The sequence below is a fragment of the Xiphophorus hellerii genome, chromosome 4 (assembly GCF_003331165.1).
Source record: "Xiphophorus hellerii strain 12219 chromosome 4, Xiphophorus_hellerii-4.1, whole genome shotgun sequence".
Classification (NCBI taxonomy): Eukaryota; Metazoa; Chordata; class Actinopteri; order Cyprinodontiformes; family Poeciliidae; genus Xiphophorus; species Xiphophorus hellerii.
Genome location: NC_045675.1, coordinates 29,929,670 through 29,947,518, shown reverse-complemented (window position 1 = coordinate 29,947,518; position 17,849 = coordinate 29,929,670). Strand labels below are relative to the sequence as shown.

The 17,849-nt window shown below is 38.4% G+C and overlaps 1 protein-coding gene across 3 annotated transcripts in view; it reads right to left on the bottom strand.

The window, feature by feature from the left end:
- The window catches only part of phkb (phosphorylase kinase, beta), a 110,702-nt gene that overhangs the window by 90,856 nt on the left and 1,997 nt on the right, over positions 1 to 17,849 (bottom strand). For all 3 annotated transcript variants that reach the window (XM_032560743.1, XM_032560742.1, XM_032560741.1), the window contains one exon: positions 14,454 to 14,540. In XM_032560743.1, the coding sequence (XP_032416634.1) occupies positions 14,454 to 14,540 (87 nt within the window). The remainder of the gene's footprint in view (positions 1 to 14,453; positions 14,541 to 17,849) is intronic.

Below are 17,849 nucleotides of genomic sequence, written 5' to 3'. Positions count from 1 at the left end.
TCTTCAGATGCAGATTAAATTTTAACACCCTTTTAGTTTTTGAGGGAGTCAATACTGCAATTTAAATTAAAAAAAGTCTATGTCTATGACCCTCACATTTAGCACAAAAGCATGCAGAACAAAAAAAATAATATTAATAAGAGTAGCAAAAGGGCTGTGATAAACGAGAGAGACTTGGACACAACATGTCGAACTATGGTCCTTGCAAAAAGGACAAACCTCCAAAAGAGCCTGAAGACGAAATGTCAGCAGGCTATTCAGGATGAAACTGTTTTAATCTATTTTGTTCCTGTTTTGTTTCTTTTGGACTGAAAAACATTACAAAAATAGAGATTTGAACAAGACAGATACCCTTTTGGTCCTTTATTCTAAGAACTGTGGTTAATCTAGTTTTGGTCAACCAGTATTCATTTCTTTCTGTACTACTTGAAGGTAAAAGATGAACAGGCTCCTTGAGCAGAATATCAGCAGCTTTCATCTTCTTATGAATCTAATTGAATACACTGCATTAAACGCCATTAAGTTACGAATAGGATAAATAAATGTGGTAATCATTGTTTTCTTTTTCATTTTTTGACTACAGAAGGTCAAAGCTGACTTTCCATTCAAACTCCAGCTTCTTTCAGTTCTTGCGAGTTTCACAACAGAAGCGGCTTGAACCAAAACGCTAAAAGTTGGATTTAGCATTTAATCGTTTCCGTCAGGACATGCGTACTCTCCTCGTTTCGTGTTGGAGCTTTTCAGATGTTCAGCCTGTGCCGGTTTGCTGGCTCCACGCCGAGAGCACAAAACAGAGCCGTCGTTACACAACCACTGTTAACAGTTCAGTTTTTGCCTCAATAACTTTGTGTCTTTTTCTCTTCTTCTGCATCAACGTCAAACAGGAAATGAGGAAACGAGCCAAGGAAACTTCCTCCTTTTCAGCCCCTCATGTTGACCTTAACCCGAAAAACCTTTGCGGTTTAGATTACTAATGTAGAAAGAAAAAAAAAAAGAGCCATAAACTTTACACCCACATTGATTTAGCAATGAATCTTCCTAAAAGCATCTGAAGTATAAACCTGCCAACTGTAAATACAAATATAAATCTGTCCTGCCCTCTGGTAAATATCTCTTGTGTCTGATTGTGTCTAGATACAGAGTAGTGACTAAACAGATGGTGAACAAGTATCAGGTAATGCAGGCAGATGGCAAATCCTGTAATTTTGTCTAAGTTTAGCAGGTGTTAGATGGTGAAAAGCAGACTCGTTTAGATTTACAAAATTGACCATTTCTGGCAACGGGGCTAATCTACTTCAAAAACAATAACATCCCCGACGTGATTATGTCTGCTTTCTGCCTCATTTCGCTTTTGGTGTACCCGTTAAATGTGTCCTCGTGTTCGAAAAGTAGCTGCAGGTTTAAGTGATCCCATGCCTCCTTTTTACAGTGATCAGGAATCTATTTGCTGGATGGTTGCAATTTTGTGAGAAAGCAATTTTGCACCCCTGACTGAGTATTTCTGTATTTCTTTTAGCAAATTGGATTTTTTTTTTTTGGCAAAGATAACCTGTGTTCACACAAAATGTTTTTCATTCATACATTTAAAAGCCAATAAAACCAACTTATTACAGTCTGAAAAAGAACAAAAAAGTCAAACCTAAAGGTAAAGCTTCCAGTAAATTATTGATTGAATGTGTCAGAAAATACGGTTTTCACTGGCAAAGACAATTTAAAAAAAAAAATCAAAATAAAAGACTCAAAGTGACTGAGTCACTTTGACTGAGTCTGAGTGTTCAGATGTAGATCTGATTAAGATGCTCTGACATGACCTTAAATATGATATTCATGCTCACATTTCCTCCAAGCGGGCTAAAATTGATAACATTTATCAAAGGAGGATGAGCAAAATTGATGCAACAGCTGATTGTGGTTATTGCTAACAGCTAAGGATGGCACAGCCTTTCCTCTTCGTAAATAAGAGTTTCTTGCTGCAAGGCAACAAACTATACTTCTACATTGTTAGGAATAAAATCTAGAAGGTGACGCATGAATTTGTATTCAGCTCCCCAGGATATGGTGAAATTCTATATCCTTAATTAAATTAATTTGTTATGGTTTAATGAGACAAAATATGAATAAAAGCTTACAATGTGCAAGGCAGCAATATGTATGCTGGATCTGAGCTCAACAGCCTGCTGCTATTCATTTTAATCCCCACAGTTCCACCTTAAGCTAGTAAAAATCCCAGCATCAACAAATCGTTCTAGTGAGACCTGAGAGAGAGGAAAGCTCCACAGCAGATAATGACCAGTCATTTCTTTGGGAAGAAAAAAAATGGGTCTAAAACATTCAGCCGGGGCTTTATTAGGAAAATCCAGCAACAGAAGAAGACAGAGCAGGAGTAAGATTTAAAAAAAAAACCAAACGTTGACTGAGGTTTAAAGCATAAACACATCATAGTCCTCTAAAGTATCACACAGTGACACAGAGAGACGCGTCAGGCAGAGGTCTTCTCTATGATAACTAATGTGTTCAGAGAGACGGCTCCGTTTTTCCTCCTAACATTATTCCACCGCTAATGAAAGGCCCGTCCACTGCGGCTCGTACTTTGATTCAGGACGAAAGAGAGGGAAGGAAAAAAAGAATCAAGAGTGACTGCGAAAGAGACAGAGGAGGACAGACATTATGATGAAGGTGTGTGTGAGGTGGTGTGAGCACGTCCAGTGGAGACAGAAAGGATGTACGAGTGTGTGAGAATAAACAGTGGAAGTAGAGTGTACTAGATGGAAATGACGGACTGGAGCGGTGTGTGGGTGAAGTGGGGGTGGCTGTCGCGTTGGCAGAGATAAAGTGATTAATGGGATGAATTAGACGGATTAATAATAAACCTCTCAAAAAGTCCACCTCCTGGTAAAGTACTAATGAAGTACCTGGAACACACAAACATAAAGATCTGTGCTGCAACCAGCTGGCGAACGCTAGTTAACTAAATTAAGTCTGTAATGCTCTTTTTATTTAATATTTGTAAAATTATGTTTAATTCAATTTTTTTTATTTGATAAAACATTGCTGCAGCTCATACCATCAAAATGTCTCCAAAGAGTCGTTGTAGATGGAGATGCTGTGGGCAGCAAGGCTCTCCAGTAGCAGTCAGTCTTACAACAAAACCGTAGAGGCCTCTGACTGAAGACACTGTTGCTGTATGACAGCATCATGACTCTCATGATATGCTAACAACTGAATTTAGCAGAAACATGTCCTGGCTGACACACATCGTTAGCAAGCAGTGCTAATCCATCTCATTTGCTTTTGCTTCTTTGAATTTCTATCTGTATGTTTGGGAAGCAGATCATTGGAGTGGGAGATCATAGAGTATTATTTGAGCTTTTGAGATTCTAATCAGCTGCATCAAGGTAAAAAATAAAACAAACAAACAAAAAAAAAACACAATACCATGTTGCCATGGTGACACATCATGGGAAGAGGTCAAAAGTTAAAAAAAAGTAGAGCAAAAATTCAGCCAGGTGCATAGCTTCTTAAACAAGAGCAAATAATTGTCCAAATGTGAAACGTCTCAACTTAAAAATGATGAACAGACGTTTAGAAAAAGAATAAATCAGAACTGGCTTTACAGAGTTACTCTACATGCTGCCACCATGAGCGAGCTATTAGCGAGTACACATAATCAATGAGTCTGCACAGAGTAAATTATTTTAGGTTAACGGTGTTAGTCTAGATAAAGCGCTATGCCAAAGATTTCACCCAGTTCTTAGAGTTTTCTTTAAAAAAAAAAAAAAAGATCTCCATTTTTCATGTAAGGTGAGAGGTGATTTGTTTCTGCAATGCTTTGGACAGATTTAACAATATATTCTGGATTAAAAAGTAAAGTAATGAGCATAAACAATGGAGGGGCTGAATGTTGTTTGGTCTCGGGCTAGAAGTTTCTCGGCATGCAAATCATCTGTTGTTGGGAGTTTTCTGCGCCGCCATCCATCAAGCTAATGTCCCACTAAATCAGCAGCTAATGTCTCAGGCACACACAGGCTGCTCGTTCACAATGGGCCATTTCACTGCTCTGCCAGGCTGAAGAAATGATAACGAGAAAAAAAAACAACAACAAAAAAAGAAGAAGAAGAAGAAGCAGCAAAGTGATACCTTTACGGAGATATCATGAGAGCGAAATAGAAACGCAGCCTGCTGTGATCATCATTTATACAAATGTTGAGGCTGGCAGAGTATTTTCAATTGCTTGAATTGGTGGGTTTTTGTCAACATGGATAAAAAGCAAAACAAAATAAAACCTTTATTAGCCGCCTTTCTACTAGCTGGCAGTGTGCAGCAACAGGTCGGGGAGGGGAGAATAGTTCTAGAGTAAGAAAAAAAGAGCAGCAGAAAAAAGAAAATCCTGAATTTGGGCAACTTTATCTGGCAACTCACAGGAAAGAAATGACAGAAGTTTGTTGTGGTATTGAGAACATAACTTTTCAAACTTTATCTAAAATGTACATAAAACAGGCAAAAATATTTTCCCTTCTAACAAATAACCTATTTTTATTTCCTTAATGTATTTATTCATAAAATAAGAAAATTAAACATTGTTCATTTGCATAAATGATTATTTTTTTTATACACAGAACATATACTTTACATTAGATTTTTGTTTCTTTTTGGGTTTAGATTTAAATTCTGTATTCCACCACCTTTTCCCAGTCAGACTGCTGGTTTGCTCAATAGAGTAATTAAGGGACAAATTAACCACATGCACTAGGGCAATACAGTCATTCCTGTATTGGGATTTAATGGCTATTTTCTATTTGTGTGACCAGATTTCCCTACAGCCCACACACTGCAGCATTAATGAAAACATTTACAACTCCACTGTGTCTTTTAGCACTATTAAGGCTAAGAAGTGTCCCACAAAGTGACTTTTTACCTCTTTTACAGAAGGTGAAGGGGACGGGGAGCTTGTGCTCTGTTGTCTCTACACCAGGGCTCTAAGTCAGCGCCCTGTTGTGTTATGGAGACACACTGTCCCTCCAAACCATAAGGCCCCTCTAATCCATGCAAGCAGCTGGTTTTATGAGAAAAGTCCTTTTTGAAATACCTTTTAGAACTGTCGCTATGTCCTGACAATATAATATAGAACAGATAATCTGTTCGGCTCAGTCACAAACAACCAATCAGAGCCAGGTGGAGGGTCATAGCGCTGTCAGTCACCCTTCTGTAAGCACCCTCTTTCTCTCTGCTATGCTGCAGCCTCTCCCCGTCAATGCTAATGCTAATTAGCATGGCCACCATTGATAGTGGATAAATGGCTTTCCTGTAATGGTAAGCTGTTTCTCTACACGAGGTTGACTGACAGCTCCGAGCCCCTCCTCCTGAATCTGATTGGTTGTTTTTGCCCAGGAGCGGCGCATTTAGCTCTGGGAACAGGTAGAGAAAATTAATCTTTTCGCATATTATCTGTCTTATCTAATACTCTCACAACATGGTGACATAATAAATATGTAAAAAAGTGACATAACCCAGCTTTAAGCAAGTTAACATCCATTGCAACATGCTGTAATGAATGTTGTTACATTAAAAAGTGTTTGACGTTTAATGTCTGACATATTAGTATTCATCATAATTTTTAGTCAAATGGGCTGCACAAGTAGCGGTCGCCGTTTTTTAAGACAAACTCTCTCTTTCAAAAAATACCAGAGACAAAGCTCCACGTTTTTTGAAAATAAATCCAGGACAAAGGCTGGACGTGACCGAAAGCGTGTAAAATGTGGTGAAAACTGTGAACCTGTAGCTTCTACAACTCTACTTAAATATCACACAAATGAAACCAATACAGAAAAAAAACAAAACAAAACAAAAAAAAAACTTTTACTCCCATTTTCTAATCAGTGCAAGCCCCACAGCTTACAGCAGCCTACCTTCTGCCACCAGCGTTATCAGGGAGCAGAGTGAGTCAGTCGAGTGGAGCCATATTGGCACATAAATGAGAAACCAGAGAAATAGCAAAGGGAGGGGGGAAAAATGAATGATGAACCGTAAGAGATGGAGGTAAAGCTTCCCTTGCTATTCTCTTCTTGATAAGAGAAATATAGTGCTTAATCATAACAGCAGCAGCTTAATACCGCTGCTTTCGACTGAGCTGAAGGCAACACGGCACAACTCACGAAAAAATAAATAAATATGGAGAAAATTTAACTGGTTTGATTTGTCATTGTCATCCAGCCTCAACCCTCTCCACCTCTTTTTCTTGCAGAAACTGAGCGAAAGCAGGTATATTGGCGAAAGGGCCTGCGCGCCAGCGATAACAATGCTGGCTTTGTTCCCTGCTGGGATTGGATTGGACGACGGCTTCCAGCCGCCACCCAGCACAACAATTAAACAAGCTCGCTGTTTAAGGTGCCGTTCCACAATCTGGCAGAGGCCTTTTTTTTTTTTTTTTTAAGAATCTATGAGGTTTCGACAAAACCGCTGCTCTAGGCAGTGCTGCGCTCACTGATAGCAACAAATTGGTTTTAACTGAGAGCTACACCTGTTGCTCACTCAGCTCCCTGCATTGTCTTCTCTCATTTTCTAAATGAATGCGAGCTAATGAACACACGCAAGCCTTGCGCTGACTGACCTGACTGAACGCATAAACTGAGGAAGAAACATACACCGATTCACCCCCCCACACACAAACACGTGGCCTCCATCAGAGCTGACCAATGGGCTGTGTCATATCTGCAACAGGAGTGTTCATGGGTAAAATTGGTCCATCCAGCCCTGAAGAGACGTTTTCTTCACAGGATACATTAACAATCCGGACGCGGTTCCAACGGAGCAAACTTTGATTCTGCTGAGTTTAAACTGAGCCATGATCCAGAAAGACGTGAGCTGGAGGTCACTCACGTCTTACAGTAGGTCTAGGAATGAAGTTGAATAAACTTTTCAGGCTTGCCATTGTTTGCTAGCATTCTGAAAAGCACTTGAACTGAAGAGGACCTTTGTGTTGCATCTTTTAAGTGCAGTTCCAATCAAAAGGATTCGCCTCCTTGGAAGATCTACCCTCTTTATTCATTTTACATATCAAAAATTTCATGATTAAGAATAACAAATCAAGCAAAAAGTCCAAAAAATTGGCCTTTAAAAAAAAAAAAAAACTTTGTCTAAGTTTTGACAAAATTAGAAATTAATAAAAATATAACACCTAGAATAAGTGATTGCATAAATATTCACCCCTTTCAAGTCATTATTTGGTAGATGCTGAAATTACGTTGCCATTTTTTCTTGCGTAACTGTTGGAGCTTCGTCAGGTTGATTCTGAACTCCTTAAATCCAGTCACAAATCCTCTTTTTGTGGGAAAAAAGCAAAATCATGTTGATCATGATTGATTTGTAAAAGCAATAGAAAGGGTATAACTTGAGTACTTTCTATAGGGAACGGCATGCGTCTTGTTTTTGATGAGCTCCCGTTTTGAATAGTTGTGTAAACTGGAATCGGTGGTGTGGAATTCACAGTGACCTGCTGAGTCAGGACTCGGGTGAGTGAATCATCTTCATAGATTAAGTAATATTAGCTCATGCTTGTCATATTTGGGTTGCAGAGAGCTGTTGTACAGTATAATTTCCTCCTATGCCACTATAACCAGAGCTAGATATGTAATAAATTAGTTTACATTAACGTATGTGTTTAGTTGGGGTATAGATTGTATTTAACTGGCAGCTAAAGCATAACAAAAACTCTGTTGCACTTATGTTCAATGACAAAAAAGATTATGTCTTTATTTTTTAGTCTCCATTATACAGTCAATTTAGCTGTATTTACAATTTAACACTCTCACACATATTCAAAAAAATTATATTTTCACATTTGTCACTTTATTCTGTCACTTTTGCTCTCAGTCAGTACCAGATACTCGATTTTCCTCATGACTGCTCTCTTCTGATCTTTCTACCTGATTTGTCAGAGCTAAAATTCTTGCTTGCACCCCCCTTCATGCCCTCTGCTCATCTGGGTTCGCAATAACCTCAGCCACCTCTCAACTACTCCACAAGCCCTCTCTACAATCTCCAGGGTCCTGCTCCAATTTTCCTTCAGGATTCATTTCTTGTTTTCACTTGACTAACAATTTATTTCGAGGTTGTCAGTCCTGTTATAGGACAATGTCCAACGGAAAGTTGCCAAGGGTTAAACAAATGAAGGTAGAAAAATAGCGTTGATTTCTAAGTTGTGTCGCTCCAAATTCTGCAAATGCTCTAAAGATTTCCGAGCAAGACTGGTTGAGCTGCACCAGGAGAAACTAGTGCTTCCTTGAGAAACTAATGAAAACTCCCCATTAGCTTGTCGCTGTACTGTATCTACAGGGCACAGGCAGAGCTCTTCTTTAAATTAACTCTTTGAAAAATAGTGGCAACTGATGCACTTAGTAAAGAGCAATGGATACAATTCAGGCGATTCAATACTTAGAGTAACTTAAAATCAAGTGGAGAAGCAGTATTTTCCTGTCTCTGCTTTTTTAGTGCGTGTTAGTGTTAATCACACACATTGATACTGATGGGTGAGATTACAAATACAGTCACATCATTTACTGGTTCTCATTTTGACTGATTATTCTAGGGGCTAACGCACATCCGAAAAGGGAAAAAAAAAAAAAAAAAATAGGTACAGATTATTTGATAGTGTAAGGTTTTAGTTTTAAAAGATTACCTTTTAAAACTAAAAGGTCCATTTATGTATCACCACACACACCAAAGTCCTTGGCCTTTAAGATTTTTAATAAACTTAAAAAAAAAAAAAACAGTACAGATTGCCTGGATAATGGGGACGATGTTGCCACAATCTTTTGTAGCATTTATTTTAATTACAATGCAATTCAATATTGTGAAGCAGGCTTGTTCAGAAAAGTAATGTGATTTTTTAAAAATTAAACTGCAGTTACATTAGATGCTACTTCCGAACCTATTGATATGTATTTATGCTCACAAAGAACAAAGAATGAAAAAATAAACAAAATAGTACAAATAACAATCCTGGCAGTCAAAGATAAATCAAAATTACTATCATTACTATCTTATTACTATAAGATAATTTTTAGAAGCTGCATTTATTGATCAAAAACAATAAATGCCCGTCCTATCAGATTGATTGGTTTATTGACTGAAAGTGAGAGGAGTTTTTTTTTGTTTCTATGTATTTAAGAACAAGTAAAAAGTGATGATAGAGTATCACAGATCAGAGCCAAACATGGAAAACTTTAAACTTCTGGTTGCCTTATGAATTTATAACATCTACAGAAAAGTCTCATTTCTCTCATAGAGTAAAATCCAAGTGTATTTTCTGCATGGTTTTAAATCCATAAAGGTAAAAGGAACACAAACACCTCTCCTCCTTCACAGTTATTCTACTTTCATATACATGTTCAAGCTGATGGATGACAAAATGCAGCTTCAGCTCACCAGATTTGAATCTACGTAGTTATAAATTATTCATGTTGAACACAAACAGATTGAGAATACCAACGTCAACGCACAAAGCCAGCTAAACCTCCATCAGCCAACGAGTCGATGGTTCACCGTCAGTCTACACGTCAAACGTTTCCCCCCCATTCAATGCTGACAACTATGAAAAGCCCAGTTTATGGCCACAGTAGTAACACCAGCGCTGGCCCTGCAGGGACAACAGGTTTTGTAATACCAGAAACTAATAACCACATGAGCACCAAGGTTAACCTGGTCCAACACTGAATACTAAATGGAGCTCTAGCAGCGAGGATGAAGTGCTGCGCTCGGCCCGTTCCTTCTGCTGCTCTCTGCGTCTACTTCCATTGATTTTGCTCAGAAACAAAAAGCAGGGAGAATGGAGTCTGACGTCTCGAGGCAAAACAAATAGAAAAAAAAAAGAGCTGCAAAGTGTCCACAACATGCAGATCTGACAGCTGTCATCTATGCAGTCAAAACGTTCAGTTTTGTAGGGACACGTTGCACTCTGTTATCGCACTTATTGACTTGTTAAAACAAATTTGTAAATAGTAAGATTAAAAAGCAGAATTTTGTTAAGACATGAGTGTGTATTTTTTAAACTACATCAAAACTTTTATTAACATTAACAAATGGTTGCATCCCACCATCAGCTGTTGCTGTCACCAGCACAGTTTTTGCAGAGCTACAGACACTTCAATGCGTCTGAGGCAACATCTGGTCATTTCAGTCGTGCCTCTCTATATGATACACCTCCGACGTTCCAACAGTTTGTCGGCTGCTCTGCCAAAGACAAGACGACACTGGTTCTGTTTTATGCATGTCTCCTCTGATGACTTCCACTGGGAAAATCAGATGACAGTCATTTTTCTCTGATTGGAAAATAAATCTATATCTATGGTGTAAAACAAGATTCTTTTGGACAAACACTGATGCTATACAGCAACTGTCGCTGAATTTCCATTTACCACATAATTGCATAATTGGTTTACTGGAAACACACCAATTTTGAAAAAAAAAAACAACAAAAAAAACTCTTGCTTTTTGATAAAAAAAAAAAAAGTTTTGCTGATAGGATGAGGTGGGGTTTTTTTTGGCCATATCAAAATTAGTTTATTTCTTAAAACTGCAAATGAGACACTTTTTTCGTAGTCACATGAACAACAGATTTTGCCTCTGGCACAAATCGCCAAGAAGAAGATGACAAGAAGTAGTTGTAAGGATCACGGCATGTTTTTTAATGACTTATTGCGTTAACAAATTTAATCACGTGATTTTAATTGTGTCCCTTATTTAATGGATACACTGCAATTGCGATATTGTGTTGTTTTTTGACATTTGCAAAATACCGACAAACTTTTGCACACAATAGGAACGCTAGTGTCTTTAGTTAGAGGCTTCTTCAGAACCACTGTAAAGCAAACTGCTACAGGAGATCCTTCCAGTCCACAGCAATCAGCACATTCAACAACTCCTTGAAGAAAATGGTATAAATTGAGTTACATTTAATCTCCCATTGAGTTTAATAAAGTACTTGGGAATTTAATTAAACAACTCAAATGTATCACCCAATTTGAAAGCATTATTACTTTCTCTTATTGACATCTCCACCAAACAAAGTCTTGTGATCACAATATTCTAATCTAAATGTACTTGTGTGTTGAACTTCTTCACTTTATCAATCAATCAATCAAATTTTATTTGTATAGCACATTTCAGCAGCAAGGCATTTCAAGTTGCTTTACATCGTATCAAACACAGAAACACAAAGCAACATAGAATCAACAATCAAAACATGACATTAAGTCAAGTTCCATCATTAAATGTGTAATAGATTACGTTTCAAATACAATCCTAAACAGGTGGGTTTTTAGTCTAGATTTAAAGGAAGTCAGTGTTTCAGCTGTTTTACAGTTTTCTGGAAGTTTGTTCCAGATTTATGGTGCATAGATGCTGAAAGCTGCTTCTCCTCGTTTGGTTCTGGTTCTGGGGATGCAGAGCAGAACCAGAACCGGAAGACCTGACAGGTCAGGAAGGTTGATACAACAACAGCAGATCTTTAATGTATTGTGGTGCTAAGCTTTATATTGCAAAGTGAATTTGTTTACATCCAAAAGAGAAATTTGAGTGAGCACGAAGAATCAAGGACAATATGTGTAGAACCGAGTGTGTGCATGTGGGGAGGTAATGCTGTTCTACAGTGCTGCACTCTCAGCTGCTGGTAATTCAGCAATCAGTGCTAATGTGTATTTATCTCTCCTGCAGTGGTGCTGCAGCCTCCTTCACTGATTACATATCCTAGAATTATCTCCTGCACCGGGGCTCTGCCAGCTATCCATCATCAAGTTTGCGTCCTTCTCGAGTTCTTCAGAACTTTTAGGGGGTTTATAAAAGAACCTTTCACAGATGCAAGCATCTTGTATTCTTTTATTCATGCATTTTATACCCAGACCACATATGGCATGTGGTGGTATTTTTTAAATCATGATTTCTTTGTGTGACTAGTGAGTGCTCACAGTCTATGTCTGTTGAGGTGTTTCTGTGCCTTAAAAATGGCATTCAGACTCATTTAGATAGGATCTGTTTATGTGGCATCAAAAGGTGGAGAGAAATATGTCTGTGGGAGCTAAATCAACCTCCCATTTAATGGAGACAAATTGGCCAGAACTACAAAACAAAATGGACGACTTCTAAGTCTGGATTACGCTATGTCAAGTTGTCAGTCTGACGTTGATATCTTGAAAAAATGTACAATTATAGACAGAAGATTACACCCACTTCTGATTCCACTGACATACAAAACTGTTTAATTTACTTACAATGTGTGTTTTTTGGAATGCAAGATCCTTAGAAAATTATATTTCATATGACAGAAAAGTGACACACTGCAGATACAGCACCGCATTCAAAATCCTTAGGTGCGGAAATAAAAAAGCTCAAAACCAGCGGAGGACATAACGGCTTCTTGCAAAGACTTTAACTCAGGGGTTCCCAAAGTGGGTCCTCGAGGGCCGGCATTCTGCATGTTTTAGTTCTCTCCCTGGCGGTAGTAACCACCTTCTCAGCAAGTCAGTGTTCTCCTAAGGCCTCTAATGAGCCATCATTGGATCCAGGTGCGTTAAACCAGGGAGAGAACTAAAACACAGGATGCCGGTCCTCAAGGACCCACTTTGGACACCCCTGCTTTAACTAATTCTCTGCATTCTTAGCTAGCCCCACTTCAGAGTGCGTAATGTGTCAATTAACCAGTTCTGAAATATCCCAATAACCTGAATGTGAAACCCCCAGTGGCTCAATTTTATCCCGCTGGCTGTATTTTCAAACAATACCACGTTAGCTAAATTGACAGATAATTAAAAGAAGAGTCCCATATTGCATATACAATAAAAGAACAAGGACTTTATAAAGTTATGATATTAAAAAACATATCCAGGACTAACTTCCTAGTGGAATTGTTTCCTTGGGCTACGCAATGCACAGCAACAAAGTAAAATGTGTTTCCTTGAACGGTTCATATTGCAAAACATATTAGTAAGTCTACACTTGTGATTCTTCAAGGACCTAAACAACAAGTTGGAAGAACTATCAGATGATTTGAAGCTTTAAATGGGGAAATAAAAGCATGAGCCCTTATTAACAACAGAGTAGATTTCTTGTGGATTGCCGTCGACAAATTCAAGCAATTCACGTTGCCACGTTTTTCAAATAAAGGAGAATACGATCGATTTTAGCCTTGAGGCAGAGATTTGACATGTGTTGAGTTCCACATTGGGGACTCTCTTGTTTTACAAATCAGAACAAAGAAATGGAAGGAAAAAAAAAAATTCTGATTCTCCTTGGGTTATATAGTCAACTGACAAAATATCAATATTGACTTGTGATGGACTGGAGATGTATACAGGGTATACCTCTCTTGCCAAATGGCATCCGGAAACAGACAACAGCCTCACCCTCACCCCAACAGCCTTACAAGGATAAGCAGGTATAGACCACTGATGGACGAAAGATCAACAACATCATTATAGTGATAATGATGTTGTCCTGTTTGTCCAAGGTCCTGTTTTCCCCTTCTATTATCAATCTCTCGCATTGTTTTTTTGCCCTCTTTTCTTGCTTTACTAGTAAAGTGTAAAGGTCTATCCTACTGGTTGCACATCATTCAGGAAGGTCAAGAATTAAACCTGTCCTGCTAATTAGAGCACCTGGCTAACCAATCCTAAACATCTCTCTGGAAGCAAATGTTTTGGCAGTTTCCTGGTCTGCAGGATTCAAGAAGAGTTTATAGAAAGCCAAGACGGAAAGACATCAGCAGGAAGGAACATTTGGTTCCTAATAATCTCAGATGGGTTATAAGGTCCCGTCGTAGTCAAGAAGAATCCATGGTGCAGTAATGTGAAATGACAACAATATATTGGGATGCCAGTAGAAAAGACCTGAAACCTGATAACTTTATGGGAAAGGTAGCCTGGTAAAAACCAACCCATTGTTCTGCATTTTTGATTTGTCCAAAGCATCGGGTCCCTCGGCAATTGAGAAATGATTGCTTGCTGGAGGCGTGGACTCTGTTGAACTTTTAAAAGACTGCATCTGATTTTACCCAACTGCTAACAGTTAGACGTGACGTATGTAAAGCACTTGTTTGATGAAGCTTACAGGAAATTGTGAACACTGTAAACAACCCGCTTGGGAGTAGGACTTCTTTGTCAACAATAAAATGTCTTTAACCTTCCTCTTGCTCTGAATAATTGCTCAGTATCTGGAAACAAGGCCTACATGGACTGAATGGCTTTGTTCACTTCCTCCACTGCCATTGCCAAACCACAACCAAAGGGAGGCTACAATTCTAAAACGGTGCAGAAAATCGTAATTGCGTAAGAAGGCAACGGTCGGCTAAGTCAAAGTAGTCTAAACTGATGCATATTTTAGGCAAAGAAGATATTTATTGAGTCAAAAGTGGTCAACTAAATTTCAGGGCCACTGACTTTTCCATACGGAGTGAGTGAACTTACCTGCATTGTAGTAACGGTCCAGCTTCTCCCATAGGGGCTCATCCTCCCGCTGGAGATTGGACAGCTTTAAAGGTTCATAGATGGAACCTGTAGAGGACATATTTATTACACAAAAACCAAAACATACAGTAGCACATTTCCTTTTTTTACTTCAACTGATGCTTCATTTGTCAATGAAGTTGGAAAAGGAAATTAGCAACATGGGGTCTTGTTGTACATATCTAACCGAATGGACTCCTACAAATTTGACTATTTCCAGTTAATGCAAACAAACAAGCAACAGAGAATAGAAGCAAGACAATATGTACTATCAGCAAATTCTTTTTTATTTTTTTTACTGCAACACACTGGGCTCAGATCAAACCATAATAGGCACACCGAGAACGAGAAATTCGAATAGTAATGTAGCACTCAGCCAGGCGTTACAGAGAGAGCAGGCAGTGGAGGGAACCCCCCTCTGCTAGGCCTTCTCTATTTTTCCACACACTTTTCTCTTTGTTAGATTTGCATTTTAATAGGTTTGACCTTGGGTCAAAACCACAGGTAGCCCACTGAAAAATTCACATTCTTACTTAAATTAGCATAATTTCCATCAGCTTAAAAACTTCAAGGAACAAAACCAATCTCTTTTTTTTGCTCCCCCTTTCTGAGATAACCCTTTAAACCGGTGTAGTGGAAAATAATATTATTTCTTACATAACAGAAAATGTGAGCTGTCCATGTTCAACTAGTTTTAAACAACCCCATGGCTAACTTCACTAATGAAAACCACTTGAAGCCACTTTGTCATAACTGCATATTTAGGTCAGAGTCCCTTCAGGGTTCCCAAATGATTGGAGGGGAGGAGCAGAATACAGAGCGTAATGTTTCCAAAACCACACGATCGCTAAAATAAAGTTCTTTTCATTATATTCAAGAATATCAAGTGCCAAAATTAAAGTTTAAGGCTTATGTTCTGTTATAATCTGAAAACATTTGTATCAAGATTACATAAAACCCTCTTATGTTTATGTATTTATTCAGAATTTGCTGTGAAATTAATATTCCTTCTTTCTTTTTTGGGAAAAGGAAGGCTTCTCAACCAGCCCAACCTTAAAATCCAATATGGCTGCCGCAACTTTAAAAGGCAACGGCATGGCACAGAACGTTAATAGACACTAATCAGCACCACACCCACACCAGAACGATGAGACAGACGAGACATCTGGACTTCAGGTGTAGACAGCTTCATCAGAGGCCTCTATGTGAGCCGTTTAACAGAAAATAATGTGGGTGCATTTTGTGACGTTTGTCTGAGGCCACCATTAAATGCAGTAATGGCTGATGCAGCGATTTAATAAAGATACACGGCAACAGAAATGCAAACAATTGTCATACAGTGCAGCAACTTTTAAATTGAATGCGCTGCTAAAGGTTTGCATTGCTAATAGCATTAACCTGGTCACTGATAACAGCAACTGGTGAACTGACTGGTCTTCCAAGCTGATACTTGAGCACTGATACTGATTTCAGAGGAAAATAGAACAGGGTATACAACATACAGACCACCAGCACCCAGAGCTTCCTAAAATTTCCTGTAAATAACTACTCAACAGCACTTTTCTTTGAAATAGCTTACAACTAGAGACCTATGTGACTGAACTTACCTTTATAGTTGTTGGGGTTTATTAGTTCTACCTCATAGTTCATCTTCATATTTATCTTGTAAACATGTGACATGGAAATTTCTACTAAAACCAGCTCAAGTACGACCTCTGTTTTGTTGAAGGTTATCTTCTGTTTCAAATAAGTGAAGAAAAAAAACCCAACAAACTACTATCACCTGTTTATTTTTGTTGTCAAAAAGAGCCCTCACTATTATATGACTGTGTGTGTACTTTAAGCTCATCTGGACATATTGCACAGTTTAAATCATTAGTTTACATGCACTGAATAAAAGACAATTGTTTCGACTCTGAAATTAAATCAGACTGAACTTTTTATTTTTTAGAATTACTAAAATTATTTCTATTTGCTAAACCAAAACCTGTTCATCTCTGGGTCACAGAACCCGTCTCGTTCCTGAGCATTTTGATGGCTGCACATTCCCACAATGTCTGTACTTGTCTATAAATGTTTGATGAGATAAATGAGTATGTGGAAATTGTTCCCAAAGATGAACCAGACTTGTGCAGCTGCCATAATGGGCCAAGATATCTCTTCCTGGCATCTTGGTTGGTTTCTACTGACTTTCCCCATCGTGTCAAACGAAACAGCAGTGTGTATCAGGTGTGGCTCAAAGCACAAGAGCTTGAGCTTCCTACTAACTCAGGTGTGTCAGTTAATGCATCAGAGGTTTCCAAAGCCATAACATCATCCGTTTTGGTTTTTTTGTCATTGTTTTAAAAGTTTTAGTAAGGTCAACTTGTCAACTTCTGCTTTTGCAGACATGAATAAATAAATCTCTAACATATTTTTGTCAAGAGGTGTGGCTTTGTGGTTGAACCAAAATGCAGACATGAGGTGGGGGACGTGGATCATATCAGGTGTTTAATGAAAAAATAACGAGTACAAAAATCACAGGAGCGAAGACAAAAATCAAAAAATAAATCCTACAAAATCACCTAACCAGGGGTACACAGGGAAGCACGGAGTTGAAGTGAGGATCCGACGAGTTGTGGGTGAGACTGAGGAGCTTAAATACTAGGGGAGTTGTGACCAAAGGACTGGGCTGATGAGGTAATAGATACCATGTGTGGGTAGTTGGAGCAGGGATCAGGCTGAGGGGAGGCGAGAATGTGGCACAGGGAGCTGGGGAGATACACAGGGGAACACAAAAGAGTGAGGGAGGAAACACAAGGGAGCTGGAAATAATTCTAATATTAAAGAAACACTAAGACTAGAGAAAACATGATAAACTAGAAAGAGACAGAGACATGAGGGGGAGTTATGAAAGAACCAAAACAAAAACAAGGTTGATCTAAAAATAATAAAAACTAAGGATCACAGAAACTAGAATAACCCAAAGAACTAACAAAGACATAAGCCTGACTAGAATCACCAGGGATGGACATACGTAGACTCTGACATAACAAGATAACTAGGAACACTACGATGGGGCTGAAATAAAGAAACACAAGAAAGAGAAGGATCTGACAAGAAATCAGTAACAACAAATAATAAGAAATCAACAAAAAGTGAACAAAAACAACGATAAGAAGATCAACAGCAAAACCAAACCCCAAAACCCAGAGTCTTGACAATTTTCTCTCTCGTTATTGTAACATTTAGCAAATAGAAATAATTTTGGTAATTCATGCCAATCTAAAATAAGAGAAGTTTGGTCTGATTTAACTTTATCCAATGAGGAAAAAAATAGGCGTTTGTCTTTTTATTCCACATACATAAACTTTAGGT